Source organism: Haliotis rubra, unplaced genomic scaffold (genome assembly GCF_003918875.1).
Source record: "Haliotis rubra isolate DU_JTF1 unplaced genomic scaffold, ASM391887v1 Scf1096, whole genome shotgun sequence".
NCBI lineage: Eukaryota > Metazoa > Mollusca > Gastropoda > Lepetellida > Haliotidae > Haliotis > Haliotis rubra.
This window is the reverse complement of record NW_025764999.1, coordinates 173,495-201,482: the sequence shown is the minus strand read 5'-3', so window position 1 is coordinate 201,482 and position 27,988 is coordinate 173,495. Positions and strand designations below refer to the sequence as shown.

Here is a 27,988-nt window from a genome sequence, read left to right as displayed (position 1 = left end):
TACCTCCAGATGTCCCTCCCCACCACAAGAAGACCCTCACTACCTCCAGATGTCCCTCCCCACCACCAGAAGACCTTCAATACCTCCAGATGTCCCTCCCCATCACCAGAAGACCTTCAATACCTCCAGATGTCCCTCCCCCCACCACCAGAAGACCTTCAATACCTCCAGATGTCCCTCCCCACCACCAGAAGACCTTCACTACCTCCAGAGATGTCCCTCCCCACCACCAGAAAGACCTTCACTACCTCCAGATGTCCCTCCCCACCACCAGAAGACCTTCACTACCTCCAGATGTCCCTCCCCACCACCAGAAGACCTTCAATACATCCAGATGTCCCTCCCCATCACCAGAAGATCCCCACTACCTCCAGATGTCCCTCCCCACCACCAGAAGACCTTCAATACCTCCAGATGTCCCTCCCCACCACCAGAAGACCTTCACTACCTCCAGATGTCCCTCCCCCACCACCAGAAGACCTTCACTGCTGCCTCCAGATGTCCCTCCCCACCACCAGAAGACCTTCACTACCTCCAGATGTCCCTCCCCACCACCAGAAGACCTTCAATACCTCCAGATGTCCCTCCCCACCACCAGAAGATCCCCACTACCTCCAGATGTCCCTCCCCACCACCAGAAGACCTTCAATACCTCCAGATGTCCCTCCCCACCACCAGAAGACCCTCACTCCCCCCAGATGTCTCTCCCCCTTCCAGAAGATCCTCACTACCTCCAGATGTCCTTCCCCACCACCATGTTCTGTACCCTGGGAGCGGATCCCTCCTTTCCGCCCCATCCCCAGCCTACCCATGCAGTAGGGTGTGAGACCACTCGTCTTGTTCCAGGTCCATGTAGCTTCTGGAGGGAAAGAGGCGTCTTTCTCGCAGACGATGTGGTCGGGGCCGCCAAGGGGGTAGCCAGACTTGCAGGAGACAGGGCACACCGCCCCGTACTTGTAGTCGCCGCAGTTATACATCATTAAGTCCTTGCCCCCCGGGTGGAGGTTGGGGTGGGGACACCTGATGGCTGAACCACACACAGATAATAAAGAGGAGGGACGCTCGTGTGATTAAAGTATTTGAACTTGAATATTATAAATATTTTAGAAGAAGAAAATTCCTGGAAATAAATTACATTTTATTTGAGCACAATAACTTCTTAAACTACCCTTTATTCATTGTTCAATATCTGTAGCTATTCTGTTTCGTCAACATATTCTCTCCGTACTCTACATCGTAACAATGAAAGTATAACTATCAAGTAAATGTAGCCACATTCAGTTCCTGTCAGCGCGACAGTATCTACATCAGTACACAAAATCGGTGATCTCACCCACTCATAACCTACGTGATCTAAATCACGACTAGTCATACTTCCACTTATGCAGAAGCCGCAGTGACCGAGTTGGTGTCGACATACTCTCTTCTGTCATCTTGATTTCTACATTCACTCTATTGTCACTGTGAAGACCTCTACATACACTCTGTTGTCACCGTGACGATCTCTACTGTCACTCTGAAGACCTCTACATACACTCTACTGTCAATGTGAAGACCGCTACATACACTCTACTGTCACTGTGAAGACCTCTACATACACTCTATTGTCACTGTGAAGACCTCTACATACTCTCTGTTGTCACCGTGACGATCTCTACTATCACTGTGAAGACCTCTACATACACTCTGTTGTCACCGTGACGATCTCTACTGTCACTGTGAAGACCTCTACATACACTCTGTTGTCACCGAGACGATCTCTACTGTCACTGTGAAGACCTCTACATACTCTCTGTTGTCACCGTGACGATCTCTACTGTCACTGTGAAGACCTCTACATACGCTCTGTTGTCACCGTGACGATCTCTACTGTCACTCTGAAGACCTCTACATACACTCTACTGTCAATGTGAAGACCTCTACATACACTCTACTGTCACTGTGAAGACCTCTACATACGCTCTGCTGTCACCGTGACGATCTCTACTGTCACTGTGAAGACCTCTACATACGCTCTGTTGTCACCGAGACGATCTCTACTGTCACTGTGAAGACCTCTACATACACTCTACTGTCACTGTGAAGACCTCTACATACGCTCTGTTGTCACTGTGAAGGCCTCTACTGTCACTGTGAAGACCTCTACATACACTCTGTTGTCACCGTGACGATCTCTACTGTCACTGTGAAGACCTCTACATACTCTCTGTTGTCACCGAGACGATCTCTACTGTCACTGTGAAGACCTCTACATACACTCTGTTGTCACCGTGACGATCTCTACTGTCACTGTGAAGACCTCTACATACTCTCTGTTGTCACCGTGACGATCTCTACTGTCACTGTGAAGACCTCTACATACACTCTGTTGTCACGATGACGATCTCTGCTGTCACTGTGAAGACCTCTACATACTCTCTGTTGTCACCGAGACGATCTCTACTGTCAATGTGAAGACCTCTACATACTCTCTGTTGTCACCGTGACGATCTCTGCTGTCACTGTGAAGACATCTACATACTCTCTGTTGTCACCGTGACGATCTCTACTGTCACTGTGAAGATCTCTGCATACACTGTGTTGTCACCGTGACGATCTCTACTGTCACTGTCAAGACTTCTACATACACTCTGTTGTCACCGTGACGATCTCTACTGTCACTGCGAAGACCTCTACATACACTGTGTTGTCACCGTGACGATCTCTACTGTCACTGTCAAGACTTCTACATACACTCTGTTGTCACCGTGACGATCTCTACTGTCACTGTCAAGACCTCTACATACACTCTGTTGTCACCGTGACGATCTCTACTGTCACTGTGAAGACCTCTGCATACTCTCTGTTGTCACCGTGACGATCTCTACTGTCACTGTGAAGACCTCTACATACACTCTGTTGTCACCGTGACGATCTCTACTGTCACTGTCAAGACCTCTACATACACTCTGTTGTCACCGTGACGATCTCTACTGTCACTGTGAAGATCTCTGCATACACTGTGTTGTCACCGTGACGATCTCTACTGTCACTGTCAAGACTTCTACATACACTCTGTTGTCACCGTGACGATCTCTACTGTCACTGCGAAGACCTCTACATACACTGTGTTGTCACCGTGACGATCTCTACTGTCACTGTCAAGACTTCTACATACACTCTGTTGTCACCGTGACGATCTCTACTGTCACTGTCAAGACTTCTACATACTCTCTTCTGTTTTCATGAAGGCCCCTGCATGCTCTCTACTGTCATCGTGAAAATCTATGTCTACCATCTACTGTCATCGTGAGGATCTCTGTCTACCATCTACTGTCATCGTGAAGATCCTTGCCTACTCTCTACTGTCATCGTGAAGATCCCTGCTTAATCTCTACTGTCATCGTGAAGATCTCTGTCCACTATATAATGGCATCGTGAAGATCTCTGCCTACTATCTACTGTCATCGTGAAGATCTCTGCCTACTATATATTGTCATCGTGAAGATCTCTGCCTACTCTCTACTAGTGGTGATCCGATTAATTGAAATAATCAAAGATTGGTCGTAGTGACTAAACGACCAAGCAATCGATCATGTTTTCTCATAATCGAACACAAACAATTCTGGAACACTTGTTTTCATCAACAATATTTTTCACAAGGTTGGTTTTGTCTGTTACATTTCATAAGCACTATAAGCTCGTTCCAAGTCATGATTGAATTTATCTTAAAGACGCGAAGAAATTTCTGTTCCTAACATCCTAGTCATCCTTTAAAGATGTGAAATTTTGCCCAAACCCCCCAAATAACTACATGTTTTTTTCCTTATTTTTTGTGCATTAACAAATTTCATAAATGACTCTAACCAATTATTTTCGATGATTGACCAGTGGTAATGAACCAATCATCAATTATGAGATTATCTGTATACGTGAAGATCGCTGTCTACTATCTACTGGCACCGTGAAGATCTGTCTACTATCTACTGTCATCGTGAAGATGTCTGTCTACTATCTACTGTCATCGTGAAGATCTCTGTCTACTAACTACTGTTACCGTGAAGATCTCTGCCCACTATCTACTGTCATCGTATATATGTATACGTGAAGATCGCTGTCTACTATCTACTGTCATTGTGAAGATCTATGTCTACTATCTACTGGCACCGTGAAGATCTCGGGGTGGGTGGGGGGTACTATCTACTGTCATCGTAAAGGTCTCTGCCTACTATTTACTGTTACCGTGAAGATCTCTGCCTATTATCTACTGTCATCGTGAAAATCTCTGCCTACTATCTAACGTCATCGTGAAGATCTTTGCGTACTATCTACTGTCATTGTAAAGATTTATATCTACTATCTACTAGCACCGTGAAGATCTCGGGGGGATACTATCTACTGTCATCGTAAAGATCTCTGCCTACTATCTACTGTCATTGTGAAGATCTATATCTACTATCTACTGGCACCGTGAAGATCTCGGGGGAGTACTATCTACTGTCATTGTGAAGATTTATATCTACTATCTACTGGCACCGTGAGGATCTCTTCCTACTATTTGCTGTCATCGTGAAGATCTCTGCCTACTATCTACTGTTATCGTGAAGATCTCTGCCTATTATCTACTGTCATCGTGAAGATCTCTACCTACTATCTACTGTCACCGTGAAGATCTCTGCCTACTATCTACTGTCATCGTGAAGGTGTACATACTTTGTACTGTCACCGTGAAGGTGTACATACGTTCTACTGTCATCGTGAAGGTGTACATACGTTCTACTGTCATCGTGAAGGTGTACATACGTTCTACTGTCACCGTGAAGGTGTACATACGTTCTACTGTCATCGTGAAGGTGTACATACGTTCTACTGTCACCGTGAAGGTGTACATACGTTCTACTGTCACCGTGAAGGTGTACATACGTTCTACTGTCACCGTGAAGGTGTACATACGTTCTACTGTCACCGTGAAGGTGTACATACGTTCTACTGTCACCGTGAAGGTGTACATACTTTGTACTGTCACCGTGAAGGTGTACATACGTTCTACTGTCACCGTGAAGGTGTACATACGTTCTACTGTCACCGTGAAGGTGTACATACGTTCTACTGTCACCGTGAAGGTGTACATACGTTCTACTGTCACCGTGAAGGTGTACATACTTTGTACTGTCACCGTGAAGGTGTACATACTTTGTACTGTCACCGTGAAGGTGTACATACGTTCTACTGTCACCGTGAAGGTGTACATACGTTCTACTGTCACCGTGAAGGTGTACATACTTTGTACTGTCACCGTGAAGGTGTACATACGTTCTACTGTCACCGTGAAGGTGTACATACGTTCTACTGTCACCGTGAAGGTGTACATACGTTCTACTGTCACCGCGAAGGTGTACATACTTTGTACTGTCACCGTGAAGGAACACGGTTTCTCGGATCTCCTCCCCAGGTTGTCATAAGCATGGTATGTGACCTGGTGAACCCCCTCGTCGAAATAGGTCCCACATGGCTTTGACGTTGCCAAGACGACCCGGGCAGTCTTGTTGGTAGAAGGATAGATGGCGGTTACATTTGGCCACGTGACATTGGTGCGACTGACTCCTCTGTCGGAGAATAAGGTAAGGTTGAGGGGGCAGCTTCTAAAAACAGGTTCATCTGGATAAATAAAGAATAAAGAATTCATGACACTGATGCATGTCATCTAACGGTAAATAATGAATATAATGTTACCTTTTGCAGCTATTGAGTTTGAAAGCACCATAACCTTTTCAATACTCATAAATAACTCTTCTTAAAGCACCGTTCTACATACTGTACTGACTATCAAATAGAGATGATGCAATTAGGGGGATCACCATGTGCTTCAAACCAACAATCCACTGGATCACATCCAGTCAAGCCGTCCCTATACCCATCAAGACAACCGGTGGATCATCTTCAACCATGCGCTGTCTGAAACTAACCAGTCGATGACGTCCAGTTTACCAGTATGGGTACACATCAACACGATCAGCTCCAATCACGCCCTATCACCTGACAACATATGTAGTAGATCAGCTCTAGTACATCTTTCTTTACCAAAGAACAAAAGCCAGTCAATCAAATCAAATCAGTCATCTTTACAGCAGAACACACCCAGGCCAGTCAAATTAGCAAAGAGGTCGAGAAAAAATGACGAAGAAATAAAACTTGGCAGATATGTTCTACAAACCTTCCTACATAACTTGCTAAAAGTCCCCTAAAATCCCACTTGAGATAAATCCATAGTGCACGTGCAAACATGGCTACCCTATGCAACCTTTTGCTAACCTAGAATTCGAAGACCAATCGTGCTTGATAAAATAGTCACAACTTCTTTTTTTCTGTACATAAGTACATAAATGTTTGACAACTGAGTGAATATATCTCAAGATTGTTGACTATTATTTCAGAAAGAAAACAAATTCACATTTCGGAGTTGTGGCCCTTTTTGTGTGCTAAAATAGATTTTTTATGTTTTTACCCTTGGGTGACACAAAGACCTGTAGGTATAACGATAAGGCTTAGATATGTCAAAATCACCTTGAACTGTATTGTTCAATGTCTTTCTCACCACAAACCACCAAATATAACTTAATAAAATCATATTTTTACATTTTGACTGAAACTGAAAATTTGCAATTTTTGGGCATTTTTCTCAGACAATGAAAACTCAATAAATTTGCGAAAATTTCATAAAACCACATTTAAGTAGCCATTTCCATGCTTTAAAAAGAATTATCGCCCTTTGATACTCACAATTTCAAGAAAATATCATAACTCAACCTGACAGTACCTAAACATAACTGATATTCTGCAGAATACCAAGACTATCAAACTCCATTTATAGATTATGTAAGTGGGCATCTTCAAACACGTATGATTGTAGATCTAAAAAGATATTGTTCTTTTCCTTGTCAGTCTGGAGAAAGTTGAAGGTTGTGGCTCATCTTCAATTTCACTCTCATCAGTGTCGCTGGAAGACAATTCATGTTTCATCAGATGGTAGTTCATGATCATCTTCATCCTCCTCTTCAAGGTATAATGTGTTTGAATTGCTGCAACTACCTTGACAATATCCTCATAGACGCGAACATTTCAATCCTGCCATTCTGCACCCACCCATACGCTCACATCCTGTTTTACATTTTCGTTTGATCATGTTGATCAATGTCTCTGATGCTGGGGGTCACGGGTTGTAACTGGCTTGAGCTGGCCACAAACTGTTTGCAATTCCCATTCATTTGGTGGAAGACTTCTTCCAAGCCATTGCTGCACTTGCAGATATACCCTCAGACAATGTTCTCTCGCCGCTGCCGATGTAGGTGGCAAGGCAGATAACTGCATCTGTGTGTGAATGGGACACTTGGCAACGGCTCTTGTGAATCAATGATATCTGTGCTCATTCAGGGATTTACCAGACTGAGGTTCTCCATGCAATGCCAGTAAGAACTGCCCTCCTGCAAACGCAACTATGTCCTTTGTGGATAATTGATTATGGAACGCTTTGACAAGTGGTTGCAAGTCCTGTCGTTTTGTGAACAACATGACAGTTTTTTTCTTTCCCTGTCTGTACAAGGCTGATGGTGTGTCACAACCAGTCATAGCATTGAGAAAGAGCAACCCAGAAATGAAGCTCTCTGGCAATGCTTGCCGTAACAACGAAATGTTACATAGACGATCAGCAGTCTTTCCGCTCCCAGTTTTATGGAAGTACAATCTTTCTAAAGCACACAGCTTGATGAGGAGCACTAGAAGATCAACATCAGTCCCAACAACAATGGCTTTGTGCCCATTATCAGCACAATCAATACTTGTTTGTACAATGAGAAGATCTGCATCTGCACTGGCTTGTTTCACTGGGGTATTGAGCTCATGAAATTGTTGTGTCAGAAACTTTATCAAATGTGACTTGTTTTGACCATTGGACAGGAATTTATCCAATTTGATCGTCAATGGTGTTTCAGAATTGAAGACAATATCAGTGCTCAGATATCTGGATGCTCTCCGACTCTGTACAACACCTCTTGGGGACACAGATTCGCCATACCCATCAAACACAATGATGCAATTGTTCCCAAAGTGTCTATTGACATATGTCAGAAAAGCATCATAAACATCATTGTATGTTCTGCTTTGGGGCCATGTCACTTTTCTCAGCAAGTATCCACCATCAACTATGTACACAGCATCTGGAGGAACTTCCTCATCATGTAGAAGGCTTTGTTTGCCTGACAAAGAATCAATGACAGAGTACATGACAGATCTTTTCTGTTTTTCACATTGAGTACTCATCGAATAGTGATGGAGGACATGGAGAAACTTCATATTTCAAACAGGATAAAAAGTCATCATCTGTTTTCATGAGGCACAGGATACGATGAAAAAGCTGCATGGTATTGACAGGTATAACCTCATTCTGTATTTTGATTAAGTTGTTCAAGACAGATAGGGGGAGTACTCTGTTTTTTCTTGGAATGTGCAGATCTCGAAAGCTTTTGCCAACTATATTCTTCAAAGCAGAATCTCTAATTGCAAGTGCAGAATCACAAGTAATGTCTTCTTTCCCTAAAATTCGACTACTCAAGGAGACCAGTTCTTGTCCTTGGTCAAATGGAGAATGAGTTGATAGCCATTCAATCAGCTTGTTAACGTCACTGGTGGCCCTCTCAAGTCTAGGCGTCCTTAGTTCTACGTGCTGTGCAACACTACAAAATCTGGTCCCAAAGAATTCCTCGAAGTACTGAATCATTTCAGTACAACCAGGCATTGCCAAGATCCATTGCGCCAACACACTGTCTGTTAGTCCTCGTCCACGAGTGAGACCACCAGATGTCTTCATAGCCCGCATGAGAACCTGTTTAATTGTCATGTCTGTCCAGATGCCAGCGAACATCTTGTCACTTCGCCTGACATTCAAACCCCCAGACCTGGTAAAAGCTTCATATTCATCCTTGGGCATAATATCTCCCAGTTGTGACATCTGTTGAAGATACAAATGGCCACTTTTGGCATAAGCAATATGTCCTGCAGCATGAAAATATGGTATCATCTTGCAAGCAGCATCAATATGAAGATCCCAGTCTCCTATTCCTTCAGCTCGAATGAACTGGTGTATCAAAGAAACTTGCTCAAAATATTGACACCACAACTTGGCAGTTCTGCTTTGAGACGATTCACATTCCATAACTGCAGTCATTTTTTCGACAAGGTTTGTGACATGGGCAATTGCTGGAAGTTCATCAGGGATCACATGGTCTGTTTGAACATCCTTATAGAAAGTCTTCAGACAAGCTTTATTTGTTTCATCCAGGCTGACCTTCTGCAAGGCAATAACAGCTGTCTAAATGTGTCAGAGTATGAGCCCTCAATGCTCTTGCATAAGCGTGACCTGTCAACATTTTATCAGTAGAGTCAGAGGCATGGATGAGTGACCATAGCTCTTTCAATCCACTGCCATCCATTATATAACCGACCAAAACCATGCAAGACATGAGGAGATGGAAACCACCAAGTCTGACAACAACTGAAGCTACAGTACTTTTGTTCTGGTGGGAAGCTACAATATTAACTTCTTTCTCAAATAGAGTTTAGTCAAATGTCACAAAACATGTTTTCTGTCCATGTTTACTGCATGTGTCAGCAGAATATGCCAGCACAGTATATATATCGTCTGGATTCGATGCCTGCAAGTTGACAAATGGCAATGGGATCACTTTGGATAATTCATAATTGTCAATACTTCTGGCACACTCCATGCATCCACTCCAGCAGGGCGTGTCCTCCACACTCCACTCATCCAAAGCGTATCCAAAAGAATATGCACTGAGCTAGAAGGGGTCAGCTTTCTGACAATGACTGACTGACTGAGTTTGGTTTTACGCTGCTTTTAGGAATATTCCAGCAACATCACGGCGGGGGGACACCAGAAATGGGCTTAACACATTGTACCCATGTGGGGATTCGAACCCGGGTCTTTGGCGTGACGAGCCAACGCTTTAACCATTAGGCTACCCCGCCGCCCCTTTTCCGACAATGAAATGGCATCAACAGTCAAACCAAGCAAACTTTTCTTGCTCTGAAATGAACAAGTCAAAATATCAATTGACTTGGACCTAACATTGTCTGCTAAGAAAGCTTTGTTACGCTTGATAGCATGTTATATACAGACAGAACTACCTGGTTTGACACATATGATTCCAACCATACTATGAAATGTGCCATATCCATCAAGTGTGCGAACATTAAAATCTGCATTGTCAAAGACAAATTGCATGAAGGAATTTTCACCAATCTCATGACCTGGAGCCATTGCAGAATGTTCATATGCAATAGCCTCATTATGTGATGAACACACTCCCAACATAACATCAAGAAGGTGCTTAGATACAATTTGTAGCAACATCACCTTTCGTATCTTTGTTTGTAATCCTTTCGACCAAAACACTGAGAGTATTAGGCACAGTCATCATCTGATTATGAAAAGCATCATCAGCAGGAGTGTAATGGTCAGTATCACAAAGCATTGACCTGATGTCCTGCCGTATGCTATCCGCAGCTGTTTTCACTGTGCACAACCGTTCTTCTTCAGGGTTCCCCAACTTCTGAGAATACCATACATTGCTAAGGATCTTGTGGCTAGTATTTCTAATGCAAAATAACGGTTTCCTTCCACGAATGATAAAGATGATAACACCATCACCAAAGTAAGCTAGCAATTTTGATCTCCGGATTTTTTCATTACATTCAATCTTACCATCAACATGAAATTCTCTCAGTTTGCTCACGAGATCCTCTGTTGAATACTGACATTCATCATTTTGTTCCAGAAATTCAAACAAATCATCATAGGCTCTGCTTAGTTTTCATCTGTAGGTCTACCCTTCCCTCGGATAGAACGTGGTCTGTTAAAGAATTTCTTATAACATGTATGGTGATACCTGGTTTCGGCAGCCACTAAATCTATGGCGGATGATATCCGTTCAATAACAGCTCGACCCCACACATCACCACGATATTCAGCCATGTCAAGAATGGAATCTTTGGAACTATTCGTTCGAACTTCACAAATATCCCTCTTGTCTTTAGGTGTTTTAGTCTCTGAAACTATATCACAATTTTCTCCAAAGAACAAGCAATTCATATTGACTTTTGCTCCATATGATACAACACTCTGTTGGATCCATCGTGAAATAAATCTTGTCCGTGGAACAAGCAGGTTGAAATGTGGATATGCTTCAGTATGTCATTGCTAGAGACCCTCTCAAAACTATCTTGAAGAGAAAAGATGGAAGCAAGGATAGACATGTTGTGAGAAGCACATGCAATCGATTTCTCACAAACCATCAAATCAAATTGGTCCATCAAACTAGAAACTTTATGAAACTGTTACTGCATTTGCATCAGTGAATGGTAATACCAGAGGCCTTTTCAAATCACTTAGAAGAGAAAGGGTTGTGGCAAGATATGCATTCCTTATCAACCAAGTAAGCTACACAGAATGGAAGCTGTTCATCTTAAATGGCTAACTGTTCGTGTTAAACTATTCGCTGACAACAAGTCAAACACTATCAATGCTATGCATCTTATGACCCTTTTAAGTGGAAGATGATAGCTGATGAGCAATTATGGAAGAAAAGAGCAAGTGGTAGTTTACCGCCGATCTGGATGTCTTTACCAAAGAACACACCTAGTTGATTAGCGCCAATCTGGATGTCTTTACGAAAGAACACACCTAGCTGATTACCGCCAATCTGGATGTCTTTACCAAAAAACACACCATCTGATCACCGCCAATCTGGATGTCTTTACCAAAGAACAAACCTAGCTCATTACCTACAATCTGGATGTCTTTACCAAAGAACAAACCTAGCTGATTAGGGCCAATCGGATGTCTTTACCAAAGAACACACCAGCTGAACACGCCAATCTGGACGTCTTTACCAAAGAACACACCTAGCTGATTAGCGCCAATCTGGATGTCTTTACCAAAAAACACACCATCTGATCACCGCCAATCTGGATGTCTTTACCAAAGAACAAACCTAGCTCATTACCTACAATCTGGATGTCTTTACCAAAGAACACACCTAGTTGATTACCGCCAATCTGGATGTCTTTACCAAAGAACACGACTAGCTGATTAGGGGCAATCTGGATGTCTTTACCAAAGAACACACCCAGCTGATTACCACCAATCTGGATGTCTTTACCAAAGAACACACCTAGCTGATTAGGGGCAATCTGGATGTCTTTACCAAAGAACACACCTAGCTGATCACCTACAATCTGGATGTCTTTACCAAAGAACACACCTAGCTGATTACCGCCAATCTGGATGAATGTAAAGGCTAAAACCATATTTTTTCACTTTTGTACAAAATGCTTATTACAATCATCTATAAGCATATTTATGTTTCAAAATCATCATCTACAATCAATTACATCTCCAATAAGTTAATTCACTTCTTTAGATGAGTAAATCAAAACATTGATTCTACTCCTTATTGTAATCAAAACAAAAGCACATGTCATTGTTTACAAACATGGGGTCAGCTGACCTAATTTGCATATCATCACCACCTGGTGGCTGTTTCAAATTTGTTACCTGGCTGAAGTCACTGACTCTCCATATTGGTCATGCACCTGGTCCAAGTGGGAACACAAGGTGTAAGTAACAATTTTTGCTGTATCCTACCATAATGTTTTAGAGAAAGTGTAATGTAATGAATATCTGCTATTTTTTGGTGTTTATTATGTTTTTTGGTAGGAAATGTGTAATTTGAAGGGAAATTTCATGTGAACTGTCTATTTCTGTTATTTGCATTGTTTTCATGACTGAGCCTAGATGAAATAACGAATATGGTTCTGTAACAGTGTATAAGGCCTAAAATGAGTAAAATTATGTAAAAAAGGCTTTTTCATATCTGTATTGATATGAGTTTGTGTTTGTATAACTGAGGTTCTTTTGTGTTTGTTTTATTGTAGTTTTTGAACCTCGTCACATGTGTGGTATGAATAAATTCTGTGGCGCGAGTTTCGCATTTGTGTTCTTGTTGCTACAAAGTTCAAAAACCTTTTGAACGAGAAGATGGACTGTTGTGGACAGCCGGGCCAGGACTGAAGTGACAACGTAACAGAATGCCAGGACAAGTCAGAAGATAACAGTTGAAAGTGAATGGTGACTTGTGAATTGTGACAGTTCTGTTGAATTTGTGTTTTGTCAGTTTTGTAGGACATTATAAGGATTAATATGTCTGACAGAAGTGGCAATAGTGAATTTGATTGTAGGACATATGATGAACTTGGTATTGCACCAGTGTACAGACATGATGTTCTAGACTATGATGAGACTGAATTTAGTCAACGTCCTACTCGTCAACGGGTCCTAACGGAGAAAGGAAGGGCTGAACGTTTGTGTGGTTTGAGAAGGGGGTGCTACTAGTGCACTCGCTGCTGTGACCAAGTGTAAAAATGAACTCACTAGACTGTTGAATGATTCTAATGCTGACAATTTACACTTGATTAAATCATGTTTTAGTAGATATCATGATTTGTGTTTCAGCTATGAGAAATGTGTTGAATCTTACACTAGGGAGATGGAGTCTCCAGAGGAAGTAAATATCTATACTGTTCAGGCTAAAGAGAGGTTACAGGCAATGAAAGAATTCCGGGAGCAGGTGTTGGGATTCAATCAAGACACAGGAACGTGAGTTATTAGCGGAAATTGAATATGATTCAGTGTCCTACAGGGGTTCACAGCACAGCCATAGATCTAAAGGTGGGAAGTCTACTTTGTCTTATGCAAGTTCTACCAAATCTGCTCGTACCTTTGAGAAAGCAAAACTTGCAGAATTGATTGCAGAGCGTTCTATGATGGATGCTGCACAGAAGGTCAAGGAGTTACAGCTGACATTGAGATAGCCAAGGTACAGGCACGTGAGAAAGTTTTCGCCACTGCAGAAAATGATGACATTGAACAGACAGCGGTGAAAGATGTATTCAAGGCAAGTGACCAGATGAACAGACTTACCTTGCAAGACACAGAGCCCAGAAAGCATACATATCCACTGCGCAGTACTACCTTTAAATCAGAGCCACATCCCAGTGAGTATGTAAGCTATCCAGCTACTTCCAGTAACTACCCCAGGCACCTCCCTACCAGTACACTAGAGTCTGTTAATATGAATCAGGGCAAAGTGCAAGTAATATCATGACAGAAGTTTATAGGCAGATGACAAGTGCAATGTTATTGCCACAGACAAAAGTTCCTACATTCAAAGGGGATCCTATGGAATTTGGACAATTTATCATGTCTTTGATGCTCGCATTGTACCACACATAATAAATAATGATGCTGACAGATTGTACTATCTTGGCCAGCAGCTTGAGGGTGAGGCTAAGGACTTGATATCAGGCTGTTTATATATAGAGCCTACAGAGGGATACAGGACTGCACGTCAGCTCTTGCATAATGAATATGGTGACCCATATAGTGTTTCCAGAAGCTATCTGAGCAAAGTACTTTCTTGGCCGACAATCAAGAATGATGACAACATTGACTCAAACAGTTATCTGTCTTGTTGTTTAAATGCTACCATGTTATGCATAGCATCTCTCACATGTCGGTGTTGAATCATGCTCCAAACCTACAGGCCATTGTACAGAAGCTGCCTTTCACCTTGCAGAACAAATGGAGAGACAAGGTCACAAAACTTAGAATGGGTGGACAAAGGGCTGTTGATTTCAAGGCATTAGTGGATTTTGTTGATTTTGCAGCCAAGTCAGCGAATGAGCCCATTTTGGTAAGGAAGCCCTGACAGCTGGCCAAGAATCGACAAAACGTCGAAGAGAGGAAAACAAAAGGAGCAACCAGTCTTCACGAAGGCAAGAATTCAGCAGTTTTGTAGCAGGAGTAAACAGCAATGAACAGAAAAATGGTAAGCGTTCCAAGGACAATGAGAAATGGTTCTGTTATTTCTGCAAGAAACAGCATGATATTGACAATTGTGAATCTTTTAAACAGAAGTCACTAGCAGAGAGAAGAGCTTACCTTCGTGACAACAACAGGTGCTTCAGCTGCTATGGTGCTAACCATACTTCCAGGGATGTCTGAAACATCGTGTTTGTGCAGTCTGTGAATTGCGCCATCCCACAGCCTTACATGATTACAACTACAAGCCTGAAGATTCTCCAAAGACAAGTAGTAAAGTACTGTCTGGATCCAGTAATCAAGAGACAAGTGTGGAGACAGCCTGTAATGTCACTGGGACAGGTGTCATAGAAACAGTTCTGCAGCCTATCATTCTTGTCAAAGTAAAACAGAAGGGTCAAGACAAGGTAATCACGACGTATGCCTTTCTAGATAATGGAAGCACAGGATGCTTTATCACCAATGACTTGAAGCAGAGACTGGATGCTAAAGCTATGAAGTCCACACTGAAGCTTACTACCATGAACGGAACGGAAGTGATTGATACTGATGTTATACATGATCTCATCATCACTGACCTGTCTGATGACAATCTTTCTCTTCTTCCCAAGACATTCTGTCGAGACGTCATGCCTGTAGACCACAGTCATATCCCTCAGCGTCAACTTCTACAAAAATGGAAGCATTCTCAAGGTATAGCTGATACATTGCCTCCATACCAGCCAAACATTGACATTGGACTCCTGATAGGCATCAACTGTTCTTCTGCACACCAGCCACTTGAAGTAAGGTCAGACAAGTTGTCAGATCTGTTTGCTGTTCGCTATCGACATGGTTGGACAATCAACGGCCCTATACAGGTGAAGCACAACAGAGAAGACAATACAGTGGTGTGCAATAGAATTCTTCTGCGTCCAGTCACAACAGCTAATGAGTGCTTGTCAGAAACAGTTCTCAAGATGTTTGAACAGGACTTTAGTGAACATGGTCAAGGTAAACGACCTGGTGAATTGGGACTCTCAGTGGAGGATGAGAGATTTATGGAAATTGTTAAAGGTCAACACTGTTTCATTGATGGACATTTCCAAGTTCCACTACCTTTTTAAGAAGTTGGATCAGACTATGCCATACAATCGTGAGCTTGCTGTCAAGAGAGCTTTGGGTCAAAAGAAAAAGATGCTCCGTGATGACAAGTATCACAGAGATTATGTAATGTTTGTAGAATCTCTTCTCCAGAAAGAATATGCACGCAAGATCCCTCCTGCTGAACTGAACACACAACCTGGACGTATATGGTACTTACCTCACCATGGCATTTACCATCCGAAGAAACCAACAAAGATCAGGGTGGTCTTCGATTGTAGTGCGAAATGTAAAGGTCTGGGTTTAAATGATGTACTGCTTCAGGGTCCCGACCTCACGAATTCATTGTTGGGCGTTCTTCTTCGCTTCAGAGAAAACAGCATAGCTTTCATGGGTGATATAGATGCTATGTTTCACCAGGTCAGGTTGCCAGCTGAGCATCAGGACTTCTTTCGCTTTGTTTGGTGGCCAAATGGAGATCTAGACGCAGAACTGGAGGAATACTGCATGACGGTCCAGGTCTTTGGAAGCGTGTCATCTCCATCTATCGCTAACTTCGCACTCAAGGCAACCGCTGACAAGGTTGAAAAGAAATATGATGAAAGTGTGACAGAAACTCTGAGAAGAAACTTTATGTAGACGATTGTCTTAAGTCTGTGGGTACTGAGGAAAACGCCATCAAACTTATCAAAGACTTACAGTCAGCAAGCATGGAAGGCGGATTCAAACTGGCAAAGTTTGTCAGTAACAGCAAAGCAGTGGTTTTGTCTATCCCTCCTGAAGACAGATCTAAAGATATTCAAGCAATAGATATGGACTATGACAAGTTGCCTGTAGAACGAGCACTTGGATTACAGTGGCATACCGAATCGGACACATTTGAATATGCAGTTGTATTACCAGACAAAGCCTTGACAAGGCGAGGTATATTGTCGACAATGTCTTCACTGTACGATCCTCTTGGACTAGTATCACCTGTGCTCCTGCCAGCCAAGAAGATATTACAGGACTTGTGTAAAGACAAATCACTTGACTGGGACGACATTGTCAGTGAAGAGAATCAGCAACTCTGGAAACAGTGGCTTGCAAACCTTCAATCTCTCAGGTCGTTGAAAATTGATCGTTGCATGAAGCCTGATTATTTCGGCAACATTGTCTCAAAGCAGCTCTGTGTATTTTCCGATGCCAGCACAAACGGATATGGATGTTCAGCCTACATTAGGCTTTCTGACAACTGCAACAACATCCATACAGTACTTCTCATGGGCAAGTCACGTTTAGCACCTATGAAAACCCAGAGTATTCCCCGACTCGAATTGACGGCGGCTACAGTGGCGGTTAAGATCGGACGACAACTGCTATGTGAACTGGACATTGACGATGAGAATATCACCTACTTCACAGACTCAACCACAGTCCTTCACTACATCAAGAGTGAGCACAGAAGATTTCCTGTCTTCGTAGCAAACAGGGTTAGACTGATACGAGACTTTTCTACTCCTCAGCAATGGTTCTACGTGGATTCAAACAGCAATCCAGCAGATATCGCTTCAAGAGGAAGCAGTTGTGAAGGCCTAGTGAAGTCAGCAACATGGTTTGAAGGTCCACGATTCATGAGACTACCTTATTCAGAATGGCCATCCCAGCCTGCTGACACTTTGTATGACAAAGACCACACTGAGGCCGAGGAGTGTGTCGCTATTGTGAGTGTAAAACAGTCTCAAAGTTCAAGTTGTGGTGGTTTGATGAAGCTGATAAACTACTACTCCTCTTGGTATCGCCTGAAACGAGCTGTTGCAGTCTACCAACGATTAGCCAAAATCTTGTATCAGAGAAATATGAAACGTGATATCAAATCCCTACTAACTGATCAGAAGTTCACTGTTACAGAACTGAAAGATGCTGAAACATCTATTGTGAGATTCATACAATCAGAACATTACAGGTCAGAGATAAACGACTTGAGGAAATCTGGGTCAGTGAATAGGAATAGTGGAATTCGCAGATTGAGCCCATTTCTTCATGACGGACTACTGCATGTTGGAGGTCGTCTATCACGAGCGCGCATATCTGAAGATATGAAGCATCCTATTCTGATCCCTTGTACCAGTCCTATCAGTATCTTGATCATCAGAGAGATTCATGAGAATTCTGGACATATTGACGTTCACAGGTACTGTCTACTTTGAGACAGCGCTATTGATAACGAAGGCAAATAGCACAGTCCGCAGCGTCATCAACAAATGTACAACATGTCGAAGATATAAGAGGCAGACAAGTACTCAGCTCATGTCGGACTTACCAGAGAAAAGAGTTAATCCAGCTCCTCCATTTGCATATTGTGGTGTGGATTTCTTCGGCCCACATACAGTGAAAGAAGGAAGAAAAAGCGTGAAACGTTACGGGCTCTCTTCACTTGTTTCACCAGTCGAGCTATCCATATCGAAGTAGCAAATTCCTTGAGCACAGATTCTTTCATACAGGCCTTGCGTCGTTTCATCGCAAGAAGAGGACCTGTACAGGAAATCCATTGTGATAATGGTACAAACTTCACCGGGGCAGCAAAAGAACTTGAACAATCTGTACAAGAAATGGATCAGTCTAGATTACATGAGTACTTGCTGAAAAGCAACATTTCCTGGAAGTTTAACCCACCAACAGCTAGTCACATGGGCGGCGTGTGGGAGCGACTTATACGTTCCGTGCGTACTGTTCTTAATCCCCTACTGCGAGAGTTTGGAGAGCGAATAGATGATGAGTCCTACAGAACACTGCTGACTGAAGTTGAAGGTATTGTAAATTCCCGACCCTTGACAACGTCGTCTGATGATCCGCTTGATCTCCAGCCTCTAACGCCAAATCACCTCCTCATGGTGAAAACACAAGTCTTTATTCCTCCGCCTGGAACATTTCAGAGGAATGATGTCTATATGCGTCAACGTTGGAGATGTGTTCAACATTTGACCAACCTTTTCTGGACAAGGTGGAAAAATGAGTATCTCCTTACCTTACAAAAACGTCAAAAGTGGAATGCTCCGAAACGTAACTTTGAAGTAGGAGACATTGTACTGCTGAAAGATGAGTCTTTACCCCGAACCTACTGGTCTATGGGACGCATCGTAGAAACGGAGCCTGATCAGCAAGGTTATGTCCGAACTGTAACTGTGAAGACGCAGGGGTCTACGTTACGCAGGCCTATCCACAAGCTTGTGTTGTTGCTTGCAGGCAACCAGTGAATTTGTGTGTTTTCTGCTTGAATTTCCAGCTTTAATGTAGTATTTAGCCTTTATTTTTGTGTTAAACATGTTATATATGTTTAAGAGGCCGAGTATGTAAAGGCTAAAACCATATTTTTCACTTTTGTACAAAATGCTTATTACAATCATCTATAAGCATATTTATGTTTCAAAATCATCATCTACAATCAATTACATCTCCAATAAGTTAATTCACTTTTTAGATGAGTAAATCAAAACATTGATTCTACTCCTTATTGTAATCAAAACAAAAGCACATGTCATTGTTTACAAACATGGGGTCAGCTGACCTAATTTGCATATCATCACCACCTGGTGGCTGTTTCAAATTTGTTACCTGGCTGAAGTCACTGACTCTCCATATTGGTCATGCACCTGGTCCAAGTGGGAACACAAGGTGTAAGTAACAATTTTGCTGTATCCTACCATAATGTTTTAGAGAAAGTGTAATGTAATGAATATCTGCTATTTTTGGTGTTTATTATGTTTTTGGTAGGAAATGTGTAATTTGAAGGAAATTTCATGTGAACTGTCTATTTCTGTTATTTGCATTGTTTTCATGACTGAGCCTAGATGAAATAACGAATATGGTTCTGTAACAGTGTATAAGGCCTAAAATGAGTAAAATTATGTAAAAGGCTTTTTCATATCTGTATTGATATGAGTTTGTGTTTGTATAACTGAGGTTCTTTTGTTTGTTTTATTGTAGTTTTTGAACCTCGTCACATGTGTGGTATGAATAAATTCTGTGGCGCGAGTTTCGCATTTCTTGCTGCTACACCTTGCTGCAAACACACCAGCTGCTCACCAACAATCTGGATGTCTTTACCAAAGAACACACATCTACAATCTGATCACCTACACCTATCTCTGGATGTCTTTACCAAAGAACACACCATCTGATCACCTACAATCTGGATGTCTTTACCAAAGAACACACCAGCTGAACACGCCAATCTAGATGTCTTTACCAAAACAACCTACTGACCATCTGATCACCTACACCAATCTGGATGTCTTTACCAAAGAACACACCATATGATCACCTACAATCTGGATGTCTTTACCAAAGAACAAACCTAGCTGATTAGCACCAATCTGGATGTCTTTACCAAAGAACACACCAGCTGATCACCTTCAATCTGGATGTCTTTACCAAAGAACACACCATCTGATCACCTACAATCTGGATGTCTTTACCAAAGAACACACCATCTGATCACCTACAATCTGGATGTCTTTACCAAAGAACACACCAGCTGAACACGCCAATCTGGATGTCTTTACCAAAGAACACACAATCTGATCACCTACAATCTGGATGTCTTTACCAAAGAACACACCATCTGATCACCTACAATCTGGATGTCTTTACCAAAGAACGCACCAGCTGAACACGCCAATCTGGATGTCTTTACCAAAGAACACACAATCTGATCACCTACAATCTGGATGTCTTTACCAAAGAATACACCATCTGATCACCTACAATCTGGATGTCTTTACCAAAGAACACACCATCTGATTACCACCAATCTGGATGTCTTTACCAAAGAACACACCAGCTGAACACGCCAATCTGGATGTCTTTGCCAAAGAACACACCCAGCTGATTACCGCCAATCTGGCCAGGCTCTTGGCATGCTTCTCACCTACACATGGAGCCGACTTTGTCCATGTTCTATCTGCCTGGCACGTGATGTGCTGGTTGCCACTCCCAGCCCTGGAGCCGCTCGCACACTTCAGGTAGCAGGCGTCCTTGAACTCATACTTTGTACTGGGGCAGGTGTACATACCGCCAGAGGTGTTCTTAGGAGCTGGACATTGTACAGCTGCAAGACAAAAGGACAAATGCTTGAACGAATATATAAATGCATTTTTTTAACTGATTATATTATGTTGCTTCACTTCTTTTGTACTGTTCTTGGAACTGTTTAATTTGTAGGTGGTGGACGTCACTGCAACTACAACATCACCGGCGGTCCTAGCAGCTACTTACGTTCACAGGTCGGGACGCCGGGACGGAAACTGCCAGACTTGTCACACGTGAGCGTGGAGGTACCGGTCAGTGTGTAGCCAGCCTTACAGGTGTACGAACAGGTGTCTCCACGAACAGTGGACCCGGAAGTGTGACTGCAGGTTTTGATGCCGTTGAGGATTGGGGAGGGTTCATTGCACCGTGCCACTGGAAGAAACATTGGACATGTGAAGTGAGTTTTGGGAGATATGTATGATACACATACAACTGTACATGATCCTTAAGTTTCTACGAACTGAGTGCTCGTTTGATAACAACATGATGACGCCACACGGGACTTCGAGACGAGCATGTTCAGACCGTGTGCCCATCAGCCGAGGTAGTATCTGTATTGGTAGTTTCAGCTTGACTAATAAGAATACGTGGGCAGGCTCGCTGACTTGATTGCCACGTTATCGTACCCCACGTCATCGTAGCCCACGTCTTCGTAGCCCACGTCATCGTAGCCCACGTCATCGTACCCCACGTCATCGTACCCCACGTCGTCGTACCCCACGTCATCGTACCCCACGTCATCGTACCCCACGTCGTCGTACCCCACGTCGTCGTACGCCACGTAATCGTACCCTACGTCATCGTACCATACGTCATCGTACGCCACGTCATTATACCCCACGTCATCGTAGCCGACGTCGTCGTACCCCACGTCGTCGTACCCCACGTCGTCGTACCCCACGTCATCGTACCCCACGTCGTCGTACCCCACGTCATCGTACCCCACGTCGTCGTACCCCACGGCGTCGTATCCCACGTCGTCATATCCCACGTCATCGTATCCCACGTCATACGTAAATCGATATTCATAAAGTCATCCGGTATACAGCACCTACCCTTGATTACGATTGTGATGGAGCAGGTGTTTTCAACACCACGGCTGTCGGTTGCCCTGTAGTTGATGGTGTGTGTTCCTTCGGTGAACGTGGAGCCTGAACCTTTAGACCCAACCAGCTTTGGGCTGGATTGACGAGTTGAAAGGATAACAGAATATTATATCAGGTTTAATTAAATCATTTGATTGGGGTGAGGGTTAATTGAATTTTTTTGGGGGAAGTGTTTGTTTTTGTTTAAAGAACAACTAACTTATTCGCAAAACAAAATAAAACATTTTACAACTCACCTCAAAGACAAGATTACAAACTTCCAAGAAGCAATCCTGATCAAAGGACTGCAAACATCAATCGACGAAGATCAATGCTATTCTATACGTTTTGCTCAGAATATGCTTATCCAGAATCCTCTTCCGTGACGCGTACAGAAAACAATGTGTGTACGTACGTCAGGGTACCGTCTTCGTCGTCATGCGCTGACGGTAGTGTCCATCTAGCCACGGCAGTCAACGACTTGGGAGGGGCAAGGAATTCTTGGGGTTTTGGATCACAGTAGATGTGGGGGGCGTTGTTGTTTACTACTGGTGTGCCTGAAACGGAGTGTACGGTGTCATTTTGGAGAATTCGAGAGAATCATATCTGTTTCAGTCTACTGAGATCACTTTCTGATTGTGTACACATATGAATAAAGTTGCTTAGCAAAACCTTCACCTCTTATAGTGAGTGAGTTTTGTTTTACGAGGCACTCAGCAATATACCAGCTACATGACATCGGTCTGTAAATAATCGAGTCTGGACCAGACAATCCATTGATCAACAGCATGAGCATCGCTCTGCGCCAACCAAGTCAGTTTCATAACACTATTAATAATAAAACTGAGGGCTTCCTTATTGCTGCTCAGGACCAGTCACTTCGCACTCGTAATCACCAAAATGTAATTCTCAAAGAAAATATTAATATGAAATGCCGACTGTGTAATGAATTTACAGAGACTGTCCAACACCTTGTTAGTGGATGCCCTTCGTTGGCACAAACACCATATCTTAAACGACATGATGGCATGGCTCGTTGCTTTTACTATCGTCTTCGCCATACCTGTGGCTTTGACTCCGAGGTCCATCCATGGTACGATCCTGAACATGTCCAGGGCGTCATGGAAAATGATGCTTTCAAACTTCTCTGGAATAGGCCCATATACAGCCTCAGAAGATTTCCAGCCAACAAACCTGATCTTGTCCTTTTTGAAAGCCAATGAATTGATTTATATCATTGAATTTTCTGTCCCTTTTGACAGCAGTGTGATTGGCAAGAAAAGCATAATAAATATGCGGACCTCGCCTTTGAAATGTCTCGCTTGCATCCCAAGTACACTGTCGTCAGGCTCCCCATTGTTCTCGGTGCCCTTGGTTTGGTACTTCATGATCTCTTGGCTCAGACAAAGAGAGTGCCGGGTTCTCCACCGGGAGTACAGCCCTTCTGACACTCTGGGTAATGCAGAAGGCTGCAGTGTTGGGGAGCCTGCATATTCACCGGAAGGTTCTTGGTGGGTTCGACTAGGCAGTGTTTCCTGGGAGAAGTCCCATTCGCTGTCCGGGCTGCGTGTAGAGGGGGCAAGGGCCCTGAGCTGATGCTGAGCCTTACCAGCCTGACTGTGCCAGGATCACCCGAACCCTCTCTGATGCATATTTCATCTTAATCTGTAAAAGAAAATAATAAAAAGTCATCTTCTTTAGCGCACAGTCTCCAAACACCAAATGACTTCTCGCGGCGCTTAATCAGAACCTGATTATTACCATATACTATTCACATCACCTGTCAAACATCTGCGCCTGCTTGTCATACAGTGTATACTTACAGTCACTAAGCCCAACTTTACACTTCAGATTATGCCAAATATCTGTGAGGAAAGAAAATGACATGTTAATAACTGTATATTATCCTCTGCAAGAGTGAGTGAATGAGTTGAGATTTTTAGTCACATCGGCACATATCGTGACGAAATCAAGTTACACATTGATACGAAATAAAGTGTGATTATAACATCTTTAAGTAAAAGACAGAAAAACAAACAATACACGGTCTACCGTGCTGTATCATACGTACGTTCTGTCTTGTTATGTCAATAGAACAGTCAGTGGATTCTTGTCAGGCACAGTCAGTGAGAGAGCATGCAGCTGTTCTTTTTCGACATGGATACTAAGTGTGCTTCTCTCCCATTGCTTTGCATATTTACATATTATTCTGTATAGCAGAACACAGTTCACCATAGAACATATAACATACATACAGCTGGCCCCATGTCTTTCAGCTGAGACAAAGGAGTACAAATGGGTACAAACTCAATGTCTGTTGTGTGACTGCCGACTGCTAACCGTGTACCTGGTCACACTTCTCGCCAATACCTGGCTTTAATTATATTTTATATGTTTTATCGTTATCGTTATTTATCCTTTTAACGCCATTCCGATCTGTTTCGGGAGATATTTCAGATCTTTCTTAGCATTTTCATTTCATGAAAATATAGCCCAGTAAGAATAATATGTGTAATACAAAACCTGCTTGGACGCTGTCAATCCAGGTGGAGTGCATCACCACCAGTACCATGAAGGCCAGGGTCAACATCCTGGACGTCTTCCTGCAACACCAGCACATAGCAGTAGGCTACGGCGTCCACTCACAACATCTGCCACTGCACTCGGTTACAGAATCAAGTCACTGCACGAGTTAACAGCATCAACTCAAAGAGTAAACTCCCAGCATTGATTCTCAGCACTCACTGAATCTGTTCAAACATCACCTGAACTTTTTCTTGATTTATTACCCAGGATGACAACACCGTGTCACATCATATCTCTCAGTACCAAAGTCCCGACACATCTACATCCCGACACATCTACATCCCAACACATCTACATCCCGACACATCTACATCCCAACACATCTACATCCCGACACATCTACATCCGGACACATCTACATCCCGACACATCTACATCCCGACACATCTACATCCCGACATATCTACATCCCAACACATCTACATCCCAACACATCTACATCCCGACACATCTACACCCCCACACATCTACATCCCAACACATCTACATCCCGACACATCTACATCCCGACACATCTACATCCGGACACATCTACATCCCGACACATCTACATCCCAACACATCTACATCCCAACACATCTACATCCTAACACATCTACATCCCGACACATCTACATCCCAACACATCTACATCCCAACACATCTACATCCCGACACATCTACATCCCAACACATCTACATCCCAACACATCTACATCCCAACACATCTACATCCCAACACATCTACATCCCAACACATCTACATCCCGACATATCTACATCCGGACACATCTACATCCCGACACATCTACATCCCACCACATCTACATCCAACACATCTACATCCCGACACATCTACATCCCGACATATCTACATCCCGACACATCTACATCCCGACACATCTACATCCCAACACATCTACATCCCGACACATCTACATCCCGACACATCTACATCCCGACACATCTACATCCCGACACATCTACATCCCAACACATCTACATCCCGACACATCTACATCCCGACACATCTACATCCCGACACATCTACATCCCAACACATCTACATCCCGACACATCTACATCCCGTCACATCTACATCCCGACACATCTACATCCCGCGTTCACTGGATAGCTGCTATGTGTCACGTGCTGGGATTCAAACCTCGGATTCGAAGCCAGACGACTTGCCCACATGGCATAACGTTAACCCTGTCAGAAAGCTGACATCAGGATGCATCCTCACAGAATCAGCTCAGAGTGCCTGCCTCCAGCATGTAAATATAGAACTGGCCGTCCTTCCCTAGTGTTGCACTCATACCTCCATGGGTGACTATTTATAGGCCTTTTACTAAGAATGCATGATCACATCGAGTGAGTGAGTGAGTTAAAATTTAAAGTCATTTTGGCAATATTTCAGCCTTGTCGTGACTAAATCAAGTGATAGATTGATAATAATTAAAGGTAATTTATGAACAAAACGAAGGACAGTAAAACAACTAAAAATGTAAAACCAGTAATCTAAAACACTACAACTACAGAGGACAACTGGTAGAGGTACATCCCCATACTAGGGACCATGGGGACTTACAGTACAATTGCTTCATGCATAGACCCTAGCTGGATTAACACCATCCCTTCGGCTATTAGCAGTTTTTGACAAACTGGCCAAAAATGAAAATAACATATATTCTACGTATAAAGACAGTGGTATGTTTAACTTTGCTTTGAATGATTTGGGACTTACGTACCCCCACAGGTGGACAATAAGTTAACATACTTCAACCTCCTGTGAGGATATATAGCCTCTCACAATCTCAACTGCTCAATGAAACTACCAAGTTTAAAATATTTATCCATTTACGAACCATTTATCAAGATTTATGGAACAAATTGATTTCTTTTAAAAATGCAATAATATAATGATAATTAACATTAAAAAGATTCTCTCATCACAACGGAGGATCCTCACATTTTAATAAGTATTCGTGTATATAACGCGTATGGCCAATGCGACATCGTCCTCCTCAAATCTGGACTGACAACCCTAGTAGGTGTAACCAGTGGTTGGTTTAATTTCATACAGTGTATTGATACCTACTTGGGTACGGATGTACGATGTAATGATAGCTTTGTAATCTTGTCACACCGAAACACTCACGCCTGGACAAACAGCATGTGACGTCAGCTATAGACGATGTCGCCAGTTGTTGAAGACGTGGTGACAATTTAATTATTTTCAGGCGCATAAAAATGTAGCCATATTGAGAACAATCGTTCAGTTTTTCGTCACGCCGTTTAATAACTTACAACCGTGGCTTACCTTATTACGAAACTTGGCAGTAACTTACGTGCGGCTTCCGCGGAATTTCTTCATATGTGCATGGAGGTGACCCCAGCTGCTGGTAGACAGGGAGATAATGGTAGATTAGCCACACTGACACATCAGGTTTTTTCATGAGGTTACAAAGTAAAGGCGGTTCAAATAAGGCACTCCCATAAATCTGAAATACTGCTACAACTTATTCCCACACAGTTGCGCCAGCATTTGTGAAATGGAGATCTAAAGCGTTAAAACGAGTTTCAGTAATCAACAGAAAAAGATTTGGCGTAAAGACAAACCGGAAACGAGATATATGAAAGGATTATTGGAAAGATCTCAAACTGGATGAGCATGTCCAATAATTCGCAAGTACTGATATCAGTTGAGCGACAGTGACAATTTGTCACTCTATCATTCTCCTGTCCACGTGACAGCAGTGTTCCCAGGCCAAATATATTCAGTATATAAAAAGAGGTGACCAGTATACCCAACATGATTCTGAGTCATGACAGACTCTACAGGAAACTCTATGAATGAATCACTGAACAATGGTGATGCCCTAATGATGGATGTTGTATTACATGTAGATACTGAACAGCAATCATAATATGGCCTAAGTCAACACAAAGACACGAGATTATTGACGGTGCATTACGTGAACATTTTACAAACACGTGCTGACGACACACAAGGTCGAACCTTGTATACGAAGGAATTTCTTGTCCTTGAACATAGATACATAAAGGTGTCAGATAAAAACACCAATGCGACACAGACATATTTATGCTGACACATGTAGGCGAAGGGAAGTCTCCCAGGATAGGGTCTTATCTTTAATATTTTAGTATTTGGGTGTGATCAGTCAAAACAACACACACAAGGTCAAGGTAGAATAGACCTGAATCGGGGATTATTTGTTCCAGAATGAAG

General features: G+C 42.8%; 1 protein-coding gene across 1 annotated transcript in view; it reads right to left on the bottom strand.

Moving 5' to 3' along the window:
* Positions 1-27,988, bottom strand: part of LOC124283791 — a 62,521-nt gene that overhangs the window by 13,405 nt on the left and 21,128 nt on the right. Inside the window, exons 14-21 of the mRNA XM_046719820.1 lie at positions 24,694-24,773; positions 23,994-24,035; positions 22,586-22,727; positions 22,141-22,265; positions 21,272-21,457; positions 20,925-21,104; positions 5,383-5,637; positions 809-1,027 (exon numbers count right to left, since the gene is read on the bottom strand). Of these exons, the coding sequence (XP_046575776.1) occupies positions 809-1,027; positions 5,383-5,637; positions 20,925-21,104; positions 21,272-21,457; positions 22,141-22,265; positions 22,586-22,727; positions 23,994-24,035; positions 24,694-24,773 (1,229 nt within the window). The remainder of the gene's footprint in view (positions 1-808; positions 1,028-5,382; positions 5,638-20,924; positions 21,105-21,271; positions 21,458-22,140; positions 22,266-22,585; positions 22,728-23,993; positions 24,036-24,693; positions 24,774-27,988) is intronic.